We start from the raw sequence: 20,600 nt of genomic DNA on the forward strand, positions 1-20,600 counted from the left end.
TGAACGCGGTGATACCAAATATGAGTACTTTTTTAATGTTTTCATTTTTTTCCCATAATAAAAGACTTATAGGTAAATAAGCATTTTTTGTTTTTGTAACTTATAACTTATATTTACACTTTTTAAAAACATTTTATTACTTTTTTTTTAAACTTTTTACTTGTTTTATTTGAAGATCTGCAGCACTGATAGCTGCTATAATACATTACACTACCTAGATAGTAAATGCACATGGACTTGGCACTCAAGTTTGCGGTGAAATAGTTAGAAATTTTATTTTACAATCCACTTATTATAAACGTTTTCGGCCAACATATTCCTTCATCAGATAATTCTATACAAAACAAAACAAAAAGAATATAAGGCTGGGTTCACATGGAGTTTTTTGAATGCAGAAAATCTGCCTCAAAATTCCGTTTGGAATTTTGAGGCAGATTTTGCTCTGCCTGCATGCAGATTGTCGCTGTTTTTTTTGCCAGCGGCCATTGAGCGGTGCGGGCAAAAAAGGTTGCGTAATACGCGTTCTCTGCCACCCATTGATGTAAATGGGAGGTCAGAAACGTAAAAGCCCGAATATAGGACATGTCGCTTCTTATTCCCGCGAGACGGCATTTTTGGCCGTAGTGGACGTCGCGGACACGTAGACTGCACCCAGTCATCATGCTGCCTGGAGATGAAGTGTCATAGATAGTTCTCCATGATTTGGTTGATCCTCTCAACTTGGCCATTGGACTGGGGATGGTAGGCCGAGGAAAAGTCCAACTTTACATCAAGGCGTTTGCAGAGGGCTCTTCAAAATCTCAAGGTGAACTGAACCCCCCGATCCGACACGATATGCAGGGATAAGCCATGCAGGCAGAAGATGTGTTGAATGAAGAGGTCAGCCAGTCAAGAAGCAGACGGTAGACCGGTCAGCGGAACTAAATGAGCCATCTTCGAGAATCGTCCACCACCACCCAGACCGCACTGAATCCAGCAGAGGGAGGCAGGTCTGCGACAAAGTCCATTGCTGCCAGGGAGCATTGGGCACAGGCAGCAGCTGGAGCAGGCTAGCAGGCTTGGAGTGAGCAACCTTGTCAGCCGCGCACACCGTGCAGAACGAGATAAAGTCCATGATGTCTTTGGACAGCGTGGGCCACCAGAAATGACAGGCAATCAGGTCTTGGGTTTTACGGGCACCCGCGTGACCTGCCAGTCTAGAGCTGTGTCCCCAGTCTGCCAAGCGCACAAAAGTCCTCCACAGAGGGATGTCCCTTACTTGCCGAGGGTTGACAGAGATAATGCAGGATGGATCAATGATATTTTGTGGAGACTCCCTGGTGTCCTCCGTCTCTAATGACCTGGACAAGGCATCAGCTCTCACATTTTTGTCGGCAGGGCAGTAGTGGAGCTCAAACTGGAACCGGGCAAAGAACAGCGACCACCTGGCTTGACGGGAGTTCAGTCGTTGGGCCGTCTGGAGATAGAAGAGGTTCTTGTGGTCAGTAAATATTAGGATGGGATGAACTGTGCCCTCTAGTAGATATCTCCACACCTCCAGGGCCAATTTGATGGCCAGTAACTCCCGATACCCAATTGAGTAGTTGCGTTCTCCGGAAGAGAAAATAGAGTTTAAAAATAGTTTCGAGTAATAGCCACATACCATTGCCTTGCCCTTGGGAACTCTCGGGAGCAGAAGTGCGCCAGCACCAACTGAGAAGCGTCCACAACCAATAAAAACGGTTCAGATACATGAGGATGATGGAGGATGGAGGCTGACATGAAGGCACTCTTCAGGCTATTAAATGCGGATTCCAATTCTGGAGTCCACACCTTGGCATTCATGCCTTTTTTGCTAAGGGTGGAGATGGGAGCTGTCAGTGAGCAGAAGTTTGGGATAAACTGCCGGTAGAAATTGGCGAATCCCAGGAAATGCTGTATGGACCCTAAGCCTTGACGACGTGGCCATTAAAGGACGGCCTTTACCTTCTCAGGATCCATCTTGAGGCCTTGATCCGAGATGATGTAGCCCAGGAAGGGTAGAGCATTTCTCTCAAACACGCACTACTCCAGCTTGGCATACAGGCGATTCTCCCTTAATCGCAGCAAAACTTGACGGACATGTCTCTGATGAGTCGTCGGGTCTGGAGAAAAAACTAAGATGTCATCGAGATAGACCACAACACCGAAATAGAGGAGGTCACGGAAGATGTCATTAACGAACTCTTGGAAGACCGCGGGAGCGTTACATAGACCGAAGAGCATCAGTAGGTATTCATAGTACCTGTCTCGGGTGTTAAATTCCATCTTACATTTGTCACCCCGGGCGAATCCTGATTAGGTTGTAAGCCCTGCGCAGATCTAGCTTAGAAAAAATCTTGGCTCCTCGTATGCGGTCAAAAAGTTCAGAAATCAGTGGCAACGGATATCTATTTTTGATCGTGATCTGGTTGAGACCCCGGTAGTCGATGCAAGGTCGAAGAGATCCGTACTTCTATTTGAAGAAGAACCCGGCCCCGGCTGGGGAGGAGGATTTTCGTATGAAGCTCCTCTCCAAATTGTCCTTAATATAGGCGGACATAGACTCTGGCAAGGAGAGAGGGTATACCCTTCCACGGGGAAGGGATGCATCAGGAACCAGTTCAATAGGACAGTCATACACCTGGTGTGGGGGCAGCGTCTCCGCCTCCTTCTTTCTGCAAACATCCGCAAATTGTGAAAAGTGAGAAGGCAATCCTGCCAATCACTGAGGCTGGGGAGGCCGGGCCAGATGGATTTGCCCCAGGCACTTGGAACCCCACTGGAGAACCTCTCTAGAATTCCAGAAGATCCACCAGGTCTCTCTGAATAAAATTAACTGCGAAGCCAGAGTCCAGATAGGCAGAGACCCGGTTCGTTCTTTCGCCGGACAATATGGTAACAGGGGTAGAGAATTTAGCTCATCCTTAATCTCAGGGGATAGTCCCTGCCAGAATGTAGCCACCAAGGCCTCATTGTTCCATAACAACTCTCGCACCAGGGTGCGGAAGTGAATGGCGAACTTCCCCACGGAAGTGTCTCCCTGGCGAAGGTTCTGCAGTGGGGCAGCTGCCGACGAGACACTTCCAGGCTCCTCAAACACTGTTCAAAATGTCCGTAGGAACCCCTGGAAGTCACGGGTCTCTGGTCCTTGTCGTTCCCAGATAGGGTTCGCCCATGCTAGGGCCCTGCCAGTAAAGAGAGAGACAATGAAACCGACCCTTGCGCCGTCCGTAGAAAATGCTCTGGCATACAGACTGAAGTGGATCTGGCACTGGTTCCGAAATCCCCTGCAGGTCCTCGCTTCTCCGATCTGGTAGTGGCAGAGAAAATCGGGGGTCAGCACTGCCAGGAGGTGTAGTAGGAGGAACAGCAGAGGCAATAGGAGCAGATGCTGTGGAAACTGCAGCTTGCATATCCAGCCGATGTGCGATAATGTTCAACGCCTGGAGGAGTAGGTCCTCTCGAGACCGGAGGTCTAGCATATCCGCTCGCATGACTTGTGACGCCGTCATGGTCTTGGATTGACCATCGGGGACCATGGCCTGAGCTTACTGGATACAGGATACAGGTAGCAGGAACGGGAATACTGGGAACTGGAAAACACTAAGGGACCATTTGCAAAGACTAACATAGGTAACACAACAAAGCTCAGGCAATGAAAGGAGGAGCAGGTCCCTTCCTATAGTCCAGGGTGATCATGGCAGCAATCAGTCAATCTAAAACATGTGTGTGCGCTGGCACATTAATTCCTGGAATGAGCTCGAGCGTGCACCCTAGTGGTCACTGCAGGAGAGGACGGCCGCATGTGCTGGCATCTCTGGGGAGGAAGATGTCTGCAGGATGATCGGAGTCTGCGGCCGCGGACGTTACAGTGGGTCTTAGAATTAAGAGCAATTTTGTCCCCCCTAAGGGGGCTCCAGCTTTGGAGACCTTTATTTATTTGATTCAAAGAGATGTTAATTAGTTTAAGGGGTGAAATAGAGAAAGGTTAGTTACATTGTACCTCTAATTTCTCTAACTTAGACCAACAGGCCTTACGTGTTTTAATACAGGACACGGAAATTATTGTAAAACCGGCTGATAAAGGCGGAGTAATAGCCGTTATGGGCAGACGTGACTATTTAGATGAGATCAAGTCACAGTTGAGCGATTTGAAGGTATGTAAACAATTGTCTAAAAATCCAATACAGGATATTGCCATTAAAATTAGAACATTATTGGACATGTATCTTGGACAGCACGTGATCTATAATAAAATGTATGACTTTCTGATAAATACCAAACCTATCACCTCAATCTTTTACGTGCTTCCCAAGATTCATAACCACCTCATTAAACTGCCAGGACGGCCTATAGTGGCGTCAACAGAGTCTATATTGTCATGGTTGTCCATTATGTTGGAAAAATCTTTACACCTTTGGTGAAGAATACAACTTTATTCCTATTAGACACAGGGTCCATTTTACATATTATACGAGATATTGAAAGGATACCAAAGGAAGCCTTATTGGTATCTTGGGACGTTAATAGTCAGTACATTTCAATACAGCACGATAAGGGCCTGTTGGCAGTTAGAAAGATACTACAAAAGTCCAAGTAGTAGTCCAGGTGATCAACTTCTGCATGGATTTATTGACCCTTGTTCTGAAGGAGAATTATTTTCAGTTCCAGGATTCATTTTTCTTACAAACACAGGGTACAGCTATGGGTTCCAATGTGGCCCCACCATATGCAAATTGCTATATGGCCAATTTTGAAGAGGATTACATTTATCCTAATAATTTGTTTCAAACTCATTCGTTGGTCTGGAAGAGATAGTCATTGGACTCCCTTCTTGCCTTTCATACTCATCTTAATAGTATGTGGCCGGAGCTGCAGTTCACAGTACACCATGACACATTCAAAATAGATTTCTTGGATACAACTGTCATTAAGTATGACAATGGGTTTGAAACCAACAGATAGAAATAATTTGTTACATTTTAAGAGCTATCATCCTACAGATGTCCTCAAAACTTACGAGACAAATTGAGGGCTGCAAAACTGTGATGTCTCGCCAACAATTCTTGAAATCCAAAAAAATGGTCACTTTCCCATGTTTGCATTGTGCACAATGCACAAACGTTATAAAGGGTAACAAGGTGTTTCACCCACTATCAGGGAAATGGTATCCCATTAAGGGTTACTTTACATGTGATTCCTCCTACGTGCTTTATGTTGTGAAATGCCCCTGTGGTCTCGTGTATGTTGGGGAGACCACCCAGCATATTTGGGACCGAATTTCACAACATAAATCAACTATCAGATGTAAATACTTGTTGCTACAATTGCCTGAGCATTTTCATAAATTGGGTCATAATGTATCCCAATTAACATTCCAAATATTGGAACAAGTATCTGTTACTATGAGAGGTGGCTACCACAGGAAGAAATTTAAATTGGGAGAAGCCTTCTGGATCCATACAATGCAGTCTTTAGAACCTAGAGGTTTAAATAGAGAGTATGATCTACATAGCTTTATCTAAATGGTGTCAACCTTGGTTCTGTGAACTGCAGCTCCTACAGAGTTTATAACTCACATAACAGTCATTCTGATGGATTTACCGATTAATGGATTAATCATAAATATTTTGTATGATACATCTGCTATCCTATAATATGATGCCCTTTTTTATATATCCAACAGGCACGCTAAGGACTTGCTTACAATAAACCTGAGAGGATGCCCACATCATCTTGCCGCATTTTCGGGAACGTCATTAATTCTGTCTTATTGTAATAAGTGTGTTAGTGTTAGCCACGTATTTATATTTTGTTTCATTGTGTGACCTACCAGGCACAAATGTCTCATAAATCTATCCATGCCTCACTTTGGATGATCACATGATGGGCCCACATCATGACACTGCGTGCCAGCATTGTAATGGATCACATGAGGTGAAATATTCTTAAATACACGCTGTAAACATTTTGACTTGGCACCATTTAACTACAGCGATGGATGTTGCGTATGAGAGCAATACACAGTCTTACATGCTTTTTTGTATACTTTGTTCCCGGGATTTTTTAATTTCTTGTTTTAATTTTGACTTAAATAAACAGTTTTGTATTTTTTCACATCATATCATGTGCTGGACCTCTAACTTTTTTCCTTTGATTTCTACCTACTCCCGACGTAGCTCTCTTGCCTGTGCACCGAATAATCATGGAATGTGACGTCTTTACTTCGAATGAGTGGTAAGCGGACCAATTTTTCTTGTATATTTTTTACTTCCTGTTAAAACTACCAGACAGGTTCCCATTAAATATACAATGAATTGAAAACAACTCCATCTGCCCTGCAATTTTGTCATAAGAAATATATTCTATGTAATTACAGCTCCAGAACCAAGCTCAGTACATAAATAGAGCCCCGGAACCAAGCTCAGTACATATATATACAGCACCAGAACCAAGCTCAATACACATATACAATACCAGAACCAAGATCAGTACATAAATACAGCAGCAGAACCAATCTCAGTACATAAACACAGTGTAGCGTTTACTCACCTCCCGACGCCCGCAACCATGGATCTGTGAGCGCTGGTCCCCATCTCCTTCCTAGGAGACGCCAGCGCTCACTTCCGCTCCAGTCTGCTGTATCCCGTAGGGTGCACACGCACGCTCGTGCCCGGCCTTAAAGGGCCAGCGGAAATCGTCATCATCATCAACTGCCATGATTTCCTGGTCTATAAGAAGGCCCAAGGGCTTTTGATCCTTGCCTGAGCGTAGTTTTCCCAGTCTGTATTGCAAATGGTCCCTTAGTGTTTCCCGTCCCATTTGTTACCCTTGCCCTGTTACCTATTCCTGTATCCCGTGCTGTTCTTGTCCCTGTGCCTATTAGTATCGAAGTCGTGTCACGTCCTGTGTCTCCTGTGTCTTCTGCCACGTCCTGAGGAATTTGCCACGTCTGGCGCAACCTGCGGCATGTGTCATCCGCCACATCGTGTGTCTTCTGCCACTTCCGGAGGAATTCGCCACGTCTGGTGCAACCTACAGCACCTATGACATCCGCCACATTTGGCGATACCTACTGCACCCATCTCTATCAGTGCCAGAGCTGGGGCCACTGTCTGGACTATCCAGGTACCGTTGTGCGGGACTTTGTATTCTGGGGTTCCTGTTGTTTGGCCAGCTGCCTCCCTGCTACGGCGGTGTGGCCTAGTGGGTCCACTAACCCACTACGTGACAGTACGCTCATGCCATGGACCCCGCTGGTCAACCTGAGACCTTGACGACACAAGCCATGCTGGCCAAGATGGAGGATCTCCAGTCATGACAAGACCAACTTCTCCTGTCGGCGAACGCCATAGTCCATCGTCACCGCACTCATTCCTGCTGTTCCTCCTGCTACACTTCCTGTCGGTAACGGTACTGATCCCCTGTGCTTCCTGCCGCTACCTTCACGGTATGACGGAGACCTGAGGACTTGCAGGGGATTTTTGAATCAGTGCCTGATCCACTTCAGACTATGTGCCAGGTCCTTCTCTTTGGATGACGTCAGGATCGCCTTCATCATCTCTCTCCTTACTGGCAAAGCCCTGGCATCGGCTGATCCTCTGTGGGAACATCAGGGACCAGAGACCCGTGACTTGCAGTGCTTCTTACAGACCTTCCGCTCGATCTTTCAGGAACCTGGGAGTTTCTTCGGCTGCTGCATCCTTGCTGACCCTACACCAGGGAGACCTCTCCGTGGGCGAGTATGCCATTCAGTTCCGTATCCTAGCTGCTGAATTGACCTGGAACAACGAGGCTTTGGTTGCCACATTTTGGCAGGGACTGTCTTCAGCGATTAAGGACGAGCTGGCTGCTCGCGATCTGCCATCTACCCTGGACGATCTTATCCGACTCGCCTCCCAGGTTGACATGAGGCTCCGGGAGCGTTCCCAAGTGGTTCTCCGGGAGAGAGAACTTCCCAGGCTGGATTATACTTTCCAGCAATCCTCCTTTGTCGTCCCACCAGAGGATCCTATGCAGAGCAACTATGTCAAATTGTCTACCCAGGAGAAACAACGCAGACGCACTTCTGGACTTTGTTTGTATTGCGGCCTCGGAGGCCATATTGTGCGTCTGTGTCCCCAGAGGCCAAAGATACCCCATTGCCTAGGATTGGTTGGAGAGACAACCCTAGGTGGAACGGTACCTAATAAAGCATTCTGTTCCAAGCTGACTATTCCTGTGACCCTAGTATCCGGCGAGAGGATGCATGAAGTTTCTGCCTATCTTGACTCTGGTTCTACGACAAACTTCATTCAAGAGGAGATAGTGGATCATCTTCAGTTGCCCACAGCTCCCCTGTAGACATATTTGGCTGTTGCCTCAGTTAATAGACTGCCTCAGCCTGATCCCATCGTTTCTAAAACCAAGCCGTTGAAGCTCCAGGTTGGAGTCCTACATTTTGAACTGATTTCTTTCCTTGTTTTGCCCAAGGCCATCAATCCTGTTCTGCCTGGCCTGCCTTGGCTTCGACTACATGCCCCAGTCCAGGACTGGAATTCTGGAGAGGTTCTCCAATGGGGCTCCAAGTGCCTTGGTCATTGTATGTTGCAGATCCATCCTGTCAAGCCTCCTCTGCCTCAGTCATTGGCGGGACTGCCCCCCCCCCCCAGTTTGCTCAGTTTGCGGATGTTTTCAGAAAAAGGGAGGCTGAGACGCTGCCACCATATCGGACTTATGACTGTCCCATTGAACTGGTTCCTAATGCCTCTCTCCCCCCCCCCCCCTGGCCCAGTATATCCTCTCTCCTTGCCAGAGTCTCTATTTATGTCGGCCTATATCAAAGAGAATCTGGAGAGGGGCATCATACAAAAGTCTGCCTCCCCGGCCGGGGCTGGATTCTTCTTCGTTAAAAAGAAGGACGGATCCCTTCGACCCTGCATTGACTACCGTGGTCTCAACCAGATTACGGTCAAGAACAAATACCCATTGCCACTTATATCCGAGCTGTTTGATCGCATACGAGGAGCCAAAAAATGTTCTAAGCTAGACACGCGGGGGGCTTATAATCTAGTCCGGATTCGCTGGGGTGATGAATAGAAGACAGCATTTAACACCCGGGACGGGCACTACAAATACCTAGTGTTGCCCTTCGGATTGTGTAATGCTCCCGCAGTGTTTCAGGAGTTCATTAATGATATCTTCCGAGATCTCCTCTATGTCTGTGTTGTTTTTTATTTCGATGATATTTTGATTTTCTCCCCAGATCCGTCGACTCATCGTAGGCATGTCCGTCAGGTTCTACTACGATTAAGGGAGAATCATTTATACGCCAAGCTGGAGAAGTGCGTCTTTGAGAAGAGTTCTCTGCCCTTCCTGGGCTACATCATCTCAGATCAAGGTCTCAAGATGGATCCTGAGAAAGTGAAAGCTGTCTTGGAGTGACCACGTCCTCAAGGCTTAAGGGCCATACAGCGGTTCCTGGGGTTCGCCAATTTCTACCGGCAGTTTGTTCCAAACCTCATCTCTGACGGCTCCCATCTCTACCCTTACCAAGAAGGGTGTAAACGCCAAGGTGTGGACTACAGAGGCAGAGTCCGCATTTATTAGCCTCAAGAGAGCCTTCACTTCAGCTTCGATCCTCCATCATCCTGACGTATCTCGGCAGTTCTCACTGGAAGTGGACGCTTCCTCTGTTGGTGCTGGTGCACTTCTTTTCCTGAGGAGCTCCAAAGGAAAGTTTGTGGCTACTATTCTAGACTTTTTTCTTCTGCTGAGCGCAATTACTCTATTGGAGATCGGGAGCTGCTGGCCATCAAATTGGCTCTGGAGGAGTGAAGGCATCTGCTGGAGGGTGCAGCTCACCCCATACTGATCTTCACCGACCACAAGAACCTTACCTACCTTCAGTCTGCTCAATGACTGAATTCCCATCAAGCCAGGTGGTCGCTGTTCTTCACCCGTTTCCAGTTTGTGCTCCACTACCGTCACGCGGACAAGAATGTGAGGGCCGATGCCCTGTCTAGATCGTTTGAGACGGAAGACACGGTGGAGTCCCTTCAGACTATCATAGGCCCGTCCTGCATTGTCACTGCTAATTTTCTGCAGGTTAGAGACATTGGCCCTTTCGAAATTCTGCAACAAATAAACCCGGTCTCCTATAAGCTGCGGCTGCCTCCTGCCCTCAGAATCCCCAACTCCTTTAATGTGTCCCTCCGGAAGCCTGCGGTCCTGAACCGCTACAGCAAGACTTCTAGTTCCACAGTTGCTCCCAGCGGTTCTTCTGATGTGTTCGAGGTGAGGGAGATCCTGGACTGCAAAAGGGTAGGAGGAAGGACTTTCTATTTGGTGGACTGGACAGGGTTTGGTCCCGAGGAGAGGTCCTGGGAGCCAGAAGAGAACCTCAGTGCCCCTGCTCTTATAAAACAATTCCTCTCTCGCTCTGGCCTCAAGAAGAGGGGGTGTAAAAGGGGGGATACTGTAGCGTCCATGGCCACGGGCCGTCGGGATTACTCACCTCCCGGCGCCCGCAGCCATGGATCCGCTACTTTCTGATGTGTCATCATCATCAACTGCCATGATTTCCTGGTCTATAAGAAGGCCCCAGACCTTCTGATCCTTGCCTGAGCGTTGTTAGTTTTCCCAGTCTGTCTTGCAAATAGTCCCTTAGTGTTTCCCGTTCCAGTTGTTACCCTTGCCCTGTTACCTGTTCCTGTATCTCGTGCTGTTCTTGTCCCTGTGCCTATTAGTATCGGAGTCATGTCAAGTCCTGTGTCTTCTGCCAAGTCCTGAGGAATTTGCCACAGCTGGCGCACCCTGCGGCTTCTGTGTCATCCGCAACGTCGTGTCTTCTGCCACGTCTGGAGGAATTAGCCACGTTTGGCGATACCTGCTGCACCCATTTCCATCAGTGCCAGAGTTGCGGCCACTGTCTGGACTATCCAGGTACCCTTGTGCTGGATTTTGTATTCTGGGGTTCCTGTTGTTTGGCCAGCTGCCTCCCTGCGACGGTGGTGTGGCCTAGTGGGTCCACTAACCCGCTACATGACATACAGCACCAGCACAAAGCTCAATACATATATACAGCCGAAAAACAAAGCTCAGTACATATATACAGCCCCAGAACCAAGCTCAGTACATATATACAGCCTCAGAACCAAGCTCAGTACATAAATACAGCACCAGACCCAAGCTCAGTACATAAATACAGCACCAGAACCAAGCTCAGTACATAAATACAGCACCAAAACCAAGCTTAGTACATATATACAGCACCAGAACAAATGCAGCTCAATTTAGCGCAACCGCTGCAGTATAGGTTTGTACGGCGAAAAACTACAGCTCCCAGCATGGGCCGAACAATGGTAAGGATATGCTGGGAAATGCTGTTTCACACACAAAAAAAAAAAATCATATCATAATTGAACCACCCATCATCTTGCTGTTGACCATACAGTGACTACATTACTGATTAGAGGCAGAATAAACATTTACATTAAGTGACTCACCGGTAACATTTCAGATTCTAGTTCTTTTTCTCTTTTCTTCTTCATCCGGTCCAGACCTCTATGATGACTTCTCCCGGCCACAGCCCATTTCTGCAGTTTTCCGCTCAGATGGCTTCAGCTTCTCACTTTTAAAACATTTCTTCACCTATAACGTATAAACGAATACAAAATTCTCAACACCCCTATACATAAAAGCACAGTACACCGCACCTCTAATTATAATAGCACCATACACTGTGTCCCTAATTATAATAGCACCATACACTCTTTCCCACACACAAACACACCGTGCCCTGTAGATAGTGCCCCCATAGCCCCCTGTAGATAGTGACACCCATAGCGCCTCTGTAGATAGTGCCCTACATAGAAGCCCCTGTAGATAGTGCCCCACATACAGCCCCCTGTAGATAGTGCCCACATATGGACTCCAGAGCTCCAAGGCAATATTGCTAACCACTGAGCCACCGTGCTGCCCTACTCTATAGATAGTGCTCCACATATAGCCCACCTCTGGAAATAGCACCTCACATGTAGCTCCCCCTGTATATAGTGTTCCACATATAGCCTACCCCTGTAGACAGTGCCCTACATATAGCCCCCCTGTAGATAGTGCCCCACAGGTAACCCACCTCTGTATATAGTGTCCCACATATAGCCCACCCCTGTAGAGAGTATCCTACATATAGTTCCCCTTGTATATAGTGCTCCACATTCCCACATATAGACCCCCCTGTAGATAGAAGCCCCTGTAGATATTGCCACTCACAGATTTATTAGAAAAAAACAAAAAACGTTACATACTCACATGATCCTGTTCCCGCACCATCCAGTGGCAATGCAGACCTGCTCTCTTCTGAGCAGGTCTGCTGGGGCTGAACGTCACAAACGGCGCGATGACGTAATGGCATCTCACCGCTAGCATCATTGAAAGGCACTGATTGGCAGGGCAGAATGACTTGCCCAGTCAATCAATGCCTTCCAAAAGTGGAAGCTTCGGCTGCTACAGTGGTAGTTATGCCACTGCATATATACATATTAATCTCTAACAAAATAAAAAATAAAAAATCATGATCAGCCCTAGATGTGTATTTGTTTTTTTTCGCATGCCATGGCTAGTTTATCGGCTGATTGTATTGTCTATGCAGCTGAAAATATTATGGTTGTCGGCAGCACATCTCCTTATGTAAACAGGGAGACATGCTGCCAACATGATAATAATGGATGGGGACGAGCGCTCTTAGTAACGATCGCTCGTCCCCATACATAGCTTCTTGCGAAAGGAGCAAACGAGCACCGATCAACGAACTGTCTCGTTGAGCGGTGCTCATTTAAAGAGGATCCTAAGTAAACACTTGAATTTAATAACCTGTAGTTCCCCTTTAAGCAGCAATCAACTTCAGCAAACCTTTAACTGTAGCTTTTGCAAATAGTGCTTTGCACATGATTGAGGAAGAATTTTTGGTTGCACAGCATTGAGGAATTTTCGGCAATTCCTCCCTGTAAATGTGTTACAGTTCATCAATATTTCTGGGATGCTTTGCGCGCAAAGCCCTCCTTAGGTCATGCCACAATCTAAATAGGATTAAAGTCAGGGCTTTGACTTGGTTGAAAAAGAAGAAGCTTTCTCTTTTGGAATGGTCATTTCTTTTGGGTCATTGTCCTCTATACTTAGTCTTATGTAAAATATTTTGAATTTGTTGGTTCCACAATGATCCAAACCATGATGGTCCCATCACCATGCTTCACAGTTGGGACAAAGTTTTGGTGTAGGTCTGTAGTGTTCTATTTCCTCCATGCACATCATTGTGCATGTATGTTAAAAAGTTGCACTTTTGCCTCTTCTGTCCATAGAACATTTTCCCAGGAGCATTGTAGAACATCCAGGTGGTCTCAGGAAAACTTGAGATGGACCGTAAAGTTTTTTTCATTCAGCAGCGGCTTTTTTCATGGTGTCCTTCCATTCTTACTCAGTGTTTTTGTAGTTTGTAGAGTCTTCAGTAGGTCTTTTGCTGTTATCCCTGGTTCCTTTCTCATCTCAACCAGTTTTGCCTGTTGTGCTCTTGGAGCAATTACAGGACGACCATTCCTAGGGACAGTAGCAAAAGTCCTGAACCTTCTCCATTTCTAGACAGTTTGTCTAACCATGGATTGATTTACACCCAGGTCTTCAGCAATGCTTTGGTAGTCTTTTCCAGCATCTCAACGTATTTTGAGGTCTTCTGAAAGTTATTTCCCTCTAGGCATGGTTTACACTTCCAATATTTCTTGAAAAGTATACATTTGTCAGTAACCAGCAGCACAATTTTATTTATTGGGAAAGTACCTGTGAAACCCACACTTCCAATCCCATCTCCTTAATTAAAACACCTTGGTGAAGTCATTAACACAGAAGTTCACTTACTTTTTCTTCCTGAACTTACCTACTTTTTCTTCCTGCACTGTGGATGTTGACTTAATGTGCTCAATAAAACATACCGAGTGCAACTGTTTGTGTGTTATTAGTTTAGTGAGATTGCGTTTGTCTATAATTGTGACTTAGATAAGAATCAAACCACATTTTATTAGTAATCAATGAAAAAATACAGGTAATTCAAAAGAGTTCACTTATTTTTTCTTGCAACTGTAGGTTTCACTCCTGGTTTTGACTTACAAATACTAATGCAAAATACTGACCAAAATTCTGCCATGTGAAAGTGGCCTTAGAGGTAGTGCAGATAGAAATTATGTGTCAAAGCTGCATATTTTGGGTCTTTTCCTTCCATTTTACTAATTTCTGTAAATTTTCATTTTTCTTTCTGTGCTAGTATGGCACTTCCTTGTGTGATGTCAGAGATGTGCTATGGGCTCTGAGCCAATCATATGTCCCCCCCCTGCGGTTTCCCGTTACAGTATGCAATCCCAAAGACACACTGAGGTAGAGATACTGCAGCTGCATTTTCCTTCTCCATATCTTTCATGAACTTTTTTACAGTAAACAGATTTTTGGTGGATAAACATTTACTGAGAGCCTGCAGACAGGGAAAGGGGTGGGTTTACACATGATACTGATAGTTCTTGTTTCTCCTAGGGAACCAGTGTGAAGTAATATAAATGTAGCCAGGATTGATTTTCAGGCGAACGGATGGCCAGAGATGCACCTAATTTATTAAGAGGTGCAGTCCTCTTAATAAATAAGGCGCATTTTACTCCATCTTTCTTTAGATTAAGACTCAAGTATGAAATGCCAGTGTTGATATATTGCCTCCAATGTGTGTATAATATTCATGAAGTATATTAAGGCTATGTTCACACTGAGTTTTTTGCAGGCAGAATTTCTGCCTCAAAATTCAGTTTGGAAGTTTGAGGCAGATTTTCCTCTCCCTGCACGCTGGTTTTCGCTGCGTTTTTCACAGCGTTTTTTGCCCGCGGCCATTGAGCGCTGCGGGCATAAAACGCAGCGAAATATGCTTTCTCTGCCTCCCATTGATGTCAATGGGAGATCAGAGGCGTAAACGCCCGAAGATAGAGCATGTCCCTTCTTTCTCCCGCCAGACGGTTTTACCGCTCGCGGGAAAAAGACGCCTCCGCCTCCCATTGATATCAATGGGAGGCATTTTCGGGCCGTTGTTGACGAGTTTTGCGGCACGGTTTCCGCGTAAAAAAACTCTGTTTAAACATAGCCTTAGACATTGCTTGATAAACACTCAAGTAACAGTAACCTGAAAATATTTTTGGATGCCAGCCACATTTTTTTTTCATGGTATTTTGAGGGCATTGTGGATCAGATCAGATGGAGAGACATTTCTTTCACTATTTGTCTTTTTAGAAAACTATACTGTACTCTAAAGGGAGTCAAAATGTCAAACGACGAATTGATGCTGTTTTGAAGGCAAAGGGTGGTCACACCAAATATTGTTGATTTCGATTTCTCTTTTGTTCATTAACTTTGTATTTTATTTGTTCATTCATTTTGTATTTTGTTAATTGATAAAAAAAAAAAAACAACTATTAATACTTCTATTTTTTAAAGAATTCTTACGTTGCAGCATTTTTCCACAACTGTACGGTGGTTGAAAGTTTGTGAATAGTTCAGAATTTTCTGTATTTCTGCATACATTTGACCTAAAATTACATCAGATTTTCACACAAGTGCTAAAAGCAAATAAAGAGAACTAAATTAAACAAATGATTTAAAAATATTAGACTTGGTCATTTATTTATTGAGGAAAATGATCCGATATTACTTATCTGTGAGTGGCAAAAGTAGGTGAATCTTTGCTTTCAGTATCTGGTGTGACACTCTTGTGCAGCAATAACTGCGTCTAAACGTTTCCGGTAATTGTTGATTAGTCCTGCATATCGGCTTGGAGGGATTTTAGCCCATTCCTCCATACAAAACAGCTTCAACTCTGTTGTGTTGGTGGGTTACCTCCCATGAACTGGTTGCTTCATGTCCTTCCACATCCCTATTGGATTTATGTCAGGACTTTGATTTGGGCATTCCAAAACTTTATTCTTCTTTAACCATTCTTTGTTCGAACGACTTGTTTGCTTAGGGTCATTGTCTTGCTGCATGCCCCACGTTCTCTTGAGATTCAGCTCACAGATAGATGTCCTGACATTTTCCTTTAGAATTTACTGGTATAATTCTGAATTCATTATTCCATCAATGATGGCAAGCCGTCCTGGCCCAGATGCAGCAAAGCAGGCTCAAACCATGATACTACCATCACCATGTTTCACAGATGGTATAAGGTTATTATGGTGGAATGCAGTGTTTTCCTTTCTCCAAACATAATGCTTTTTATTTCAAACAAAAAGCTCTATTTTAGTATCATCCATCCCCAACCATTGTTCCGATAGCCTTTTGGCTTGTTCAGGTGATCTTTAGCAAACTGTAGACAGACAGCAATGTTCTTTTTGGAGAGCAGTGGCTTTCCCCTTGCAATCCTGCCATGCACACCATTGTTGTTCAGTGTCCTCCTGATAGTGGACTCATAAACATAACATTAGCTAATGTGAGAAAAGCCTTTAGTTGCTTAGAGGTTACCTTGGGTGCCTTTGTGACCTCAGACTATTATACACCTTGTTCTTCTTGGTCGACCACTCCTGGGGAGGGTAATAATGGTCTTGAATTTACTCCATTTGCACACAGTCTGTCTGACTGTGGATTCGTTACTCTCCCTCTCCCTCCAGTCATTTGCCTCTGTCCTATTACTACATGATTTCCTCCCACTGTAGCCAACCTGTCATTACTCCCCTAGAAGACCAATCATTTTGTTTGCAAACCTCCTGTGTACGTTCTCAGTGCACTGGTGACCCATCAATCCGTGGGCCGTGGAAACGGAGAACGAAATGTCACATGATATGTGATGTTTCAGCATGGGGGCATTTTTGAACAGGAATGAAAACTCACATGTCATGTGGGGGGTGTGGGAAAATGTCACTTGATCAGTGATGATTAGTTTCCTAGGCGCTAGCGATCTTGGGAAAGCATCACATGATCATGATACGATTAGTCATTAATGAGGCCGAAGGATAGTGGAGTCACGTGACAGGGTAATAGCAGCACCGAACAAAGCTATTTCGGACACAAAGTAAGTGAGTAAGTGTTTTTGTATGCTACTGTCATTGGGACATCATTTCTTTAAAGGATATGGAAACCTTTAAAGACTTGAAGATTTTTTTTACTAAAACAAATCGGTGGCACGTCGCAGGATCCAGCTGCTATCGATCAAAGTTATAAACTTTGATGTGATCGATAATAGCTAGATCCTGACGGATTCGGGTTTAAGCACAAGATACAGCTCTTCTATGTATCCAGGATACATAGAAGCTCTATCTCAAAAAGTTATATATATATTTTTTTTATAAAATCAAATTACAAAGTTGCACTTAACACTATAATACATTGTTTTAGTAAAAAAAATAAAAAAGTCTTCAAAGGTTTTTATAGCCTTTAAAGTAGATAACTCCTTCAATTAATAATGGGAAATTCCAGGCTGCATACTGTAAACTTTTCTGCAGCCCTACAATTTTTTTTTCCGTTTTCATCATGTGCAAGAAGGGATCTAATACAATAGTGTTTCAATCATTTTAATATAATAAAAAATTAATATATATCGCATTACATAAGTATATATCTTCTAAAATTGCAAATATCATTTAATTCAGCAAAATACCTGTTACCATGCTTACAAAAGAAGGGGGTAATTACAATAATTTCTCTTTAAACAGTACATCATAGAAATAGACAAAATATAGATGCATATATTATGCAAATAAAATTACATTACAAAGCAGTTACAAGGTTGACACAAAAAGATAGAGTAATTTCCATCATTTTAAAGGCAATTCACAATCATTTGAGGAACTGGGTGTGTGTTTAAGGCCATTAGTTCTAGAATAATGTATTGTATTTGACACAAAGTAGCACAAAACTGTGTAATATGCTGTAAAAACTGTACATGCAAAAACATTGTCCTATTATTTATGAACAAGCATATATACGTATTTGGGTAATTTAGTAAACATCGTTCTTGTGTATAGAGTTACACACACGTGCAGTTCTCACCCATTTTTCTGATACCTCGGCGCTCTAAAGTCCTGCGTTAGCATTACTCATGTAGAGCAATGGAAGACAGGTTCCTCAAAATATCAATACTTTTTCACATATTTCCATCTTCCAATGTAGTATGGAATTAATGTGATTAGGTGCTTATAATAAACCCCACTATGTTGAGTTCTCTTTCTTGACAGATTAAGACACCATGCACCTTATTAAAACAATTCAAAATTAATTACAAAAGAAAACAGTCATTCAGGCATGTAGATGTATTTATCATTTGTCATTGGCTATGTTATGCTTCATTCACATCTGCGCTAGGGCTCCGTTCCGACTGAGCTTTCCGTCGGAACGGAGCCCTGACAAACACAAACGGAAACCATAGGTTTCCGTTTCCATTACCATCGACGGATCCGGTGCCAATGGTTTCTGTTTGTCTCCGTTGTGCAAGGGTTCCGTTGTTTTGATGGAATCAATAGCGTAGTGAGACAAACGGAAACCATTGGCACCGAATCCGTCTCCATTGAAATCAATGGTGATGGAAACGGAAATGGAAACCTATGGTTTCCGTATGTGTCTGTCAGTGCTCCATTCCGACGGAAAGATCTGATGGAGCGTCGGAGCGGGGCCCTAGTGCAGGTGAACGAAGCCTAAATCTGACAACACAGTGTTTATTAGATTATATTAAATTGTTTAGGTTTCCTCTGAATTTTCACAATTGTATTTTCTATGTCAGAGTGGTATTTTTTTTAAACTAGGTTTCATCTGATGAGTGGTAATAAGTGCCAGAGTTCAGGGATTTTTCTTCCTTTTAAAAGAGCTGTGAATAAACTTGTCCATGACACTAACTTTGTGTAAGAGATCCTTAAAGTGATATTGCTTTTTTGTGGCTATATTTATCGCCAGGTAGAAGACACTGGATTTTCTACAATTTCAAACTTTTTTGTTTAAGAATAGTTACAAAAGTACTGAAAGTTAAAAATTAGTAACATGTAAACATTGACACCAAGGAATTGCATTCCCACATAAGTAGATCTCAGCTAGGGAGAACAATAAGGTTTGGATTAAAATTGTGATTTGTGCTTCCCCCAATAGCTTGAATAAAAATGAATAATCACAAAAATAAGACTCAGATAGGAAACAGTTTTTGTCTTTTTTTTTCCTGACGAGTATTAAAATCTTTCTATTTTCTCTTGCACCCATATTTACAGTTTTGGTCTGTAAACAGAATCTTCTAGATCCAAAAAAGCAGATGCTTTCCATATACACGAGCAGGTCTGTAAAAGGTTCAGTTTTAGTGCACCTTAGTTTGAAGCTGGCCAAGCAGCTTGCAAGATTTTACAATAAGTTGGAAGAACTGTACTTTAGTCAGATCTGAGTCTGTAGTAGGTGCCCGGTTGGTGTGTATGGTGGTGGAGCTGGAAATGGCTTGAATCCTCTAGATCTCATGTACAAGAGAAACTGGTCCGGAATCTCAGCTAAGACATCCTTGGCAAGTCGTGCCATGCTCAGCACATGGTTTCCAGTTCGGTCAATGTAGTCACGGAAAGGTACAAACTGTAGAGGAAAATACCCAACATCAAGAACAAATGATAGTTTTTTTAGGTAAATTTCTTGCTCTGAATTCCCTATTATTAATAAACACAAGATATTATAATGTTAATTTACAAGGAAATAAGCTATCCAGAAAGTTCAGACATTTCCTGGCACACTTGCCTAGTAAGGCATTCATTTGCTGTGGATAAGCTTTGAGCTACTCGACCATAATGCAATGCTGCCACTTTCCTTCCCTAATGTACTATTTAAGAGGACACATTACTTTCTGTAGAAATGATGCAGCAGCTATTGTACTCCGTATAACATGAGAATATTTCATTAACAATCTCCACAGACTATCAGTTAAAACTATTTTAATGTCAATATTCTGTGCAATGAAATTAACCTGCATCATATAATCCCAAATGTGAATTAACCCACAACTAAGACCAGAGATTTTTGCTCCCTGGGGCACGTCAGCTTGCTGTCGTTCTCATCTGCAGTCACTTCATGGTTAAAGGGATTTCTTTAGTCAAATAGTGACTGGGAGCAAGGCTCAGATTTGATAGCTCCATCTCTTTGGTATTGCTGAAGCAGACAAACTATTAAACAAATGAAATTTTTACCTGCACAATATCCCTTTCTGCATACCGTCCTCTTGATGAAACCCGGACTTCATCGCCATCTAATTCTACCATTGCTTTTAAATAAAAAAGTCATGGATGTTATTTTTATGCATCAAACTGTAAATCAATAACAGTAAATATAACGTATTTTAGCAACTGGTGACAGTACAAAATGTTAATTAAAATGTACATGAATTGATCAAATTTAAATCTCATGATGTGCCTTTTATTTAAAGATGGTCCAGACATAGACCAATCATGATACATTGATACATGATTTATTTTTTGTGGTATGGCATGTTGTGAAGATGACCTCTATAAGCAACAACATGAGGGATTTTGAGAATTTGGCTCATGCACATGGCCGTATTACAGTTCCGTTTTGTATGTAGCTGTAATTGGGCTTCC

At 43.7% G+C, this 20,600-nt stretch overlaps 1 protein-coding gene across 1 annotated transcript in view; it reads right to left on the reverse strand.

Moving 5' to 3' along the window:
• Window positions 1–17,593: 17,593 nt before the first annotated feature.
• Window positions 17,594–20,600, reverse strand: part of CPNE8 (copine 8) — a 424,222-nt gene continuing 421,215 nt past the window's right edge. The window contains exons 19-20 of the mRNA XM_075857239.1: window positions 20,193–20,266; window positions 17,594–19,587 (exon numbers count right to left, since the gene is read on the reverse strand). Of these exons, the coding sequence (XP_075713354.1) occupies window positions 19,399–19,587; window positions 20,193–20,266 (263 nt within the window). The 3' untranslated portion in view covers window positions 17,594–19,398. The remainder of the gene's footprint in view (window positions 19,588–20,192; window positions 20,267–20,600) is intronic.

This window comes from Rhinoderma darwinii, chromosome 3, assembly GCF_050947455.1.
Source record: "Rhinoderma darwinii isolate aRhiDar2 chromosome 3, aRhiDar2.hap1, whole genome shotgun sequence".
NCBI lineage: Eukaryota > Metazoa > Chordata > Amphibia > Anura > Rhinodermatidae > Rhinoderma > Rhinoderma darwinii.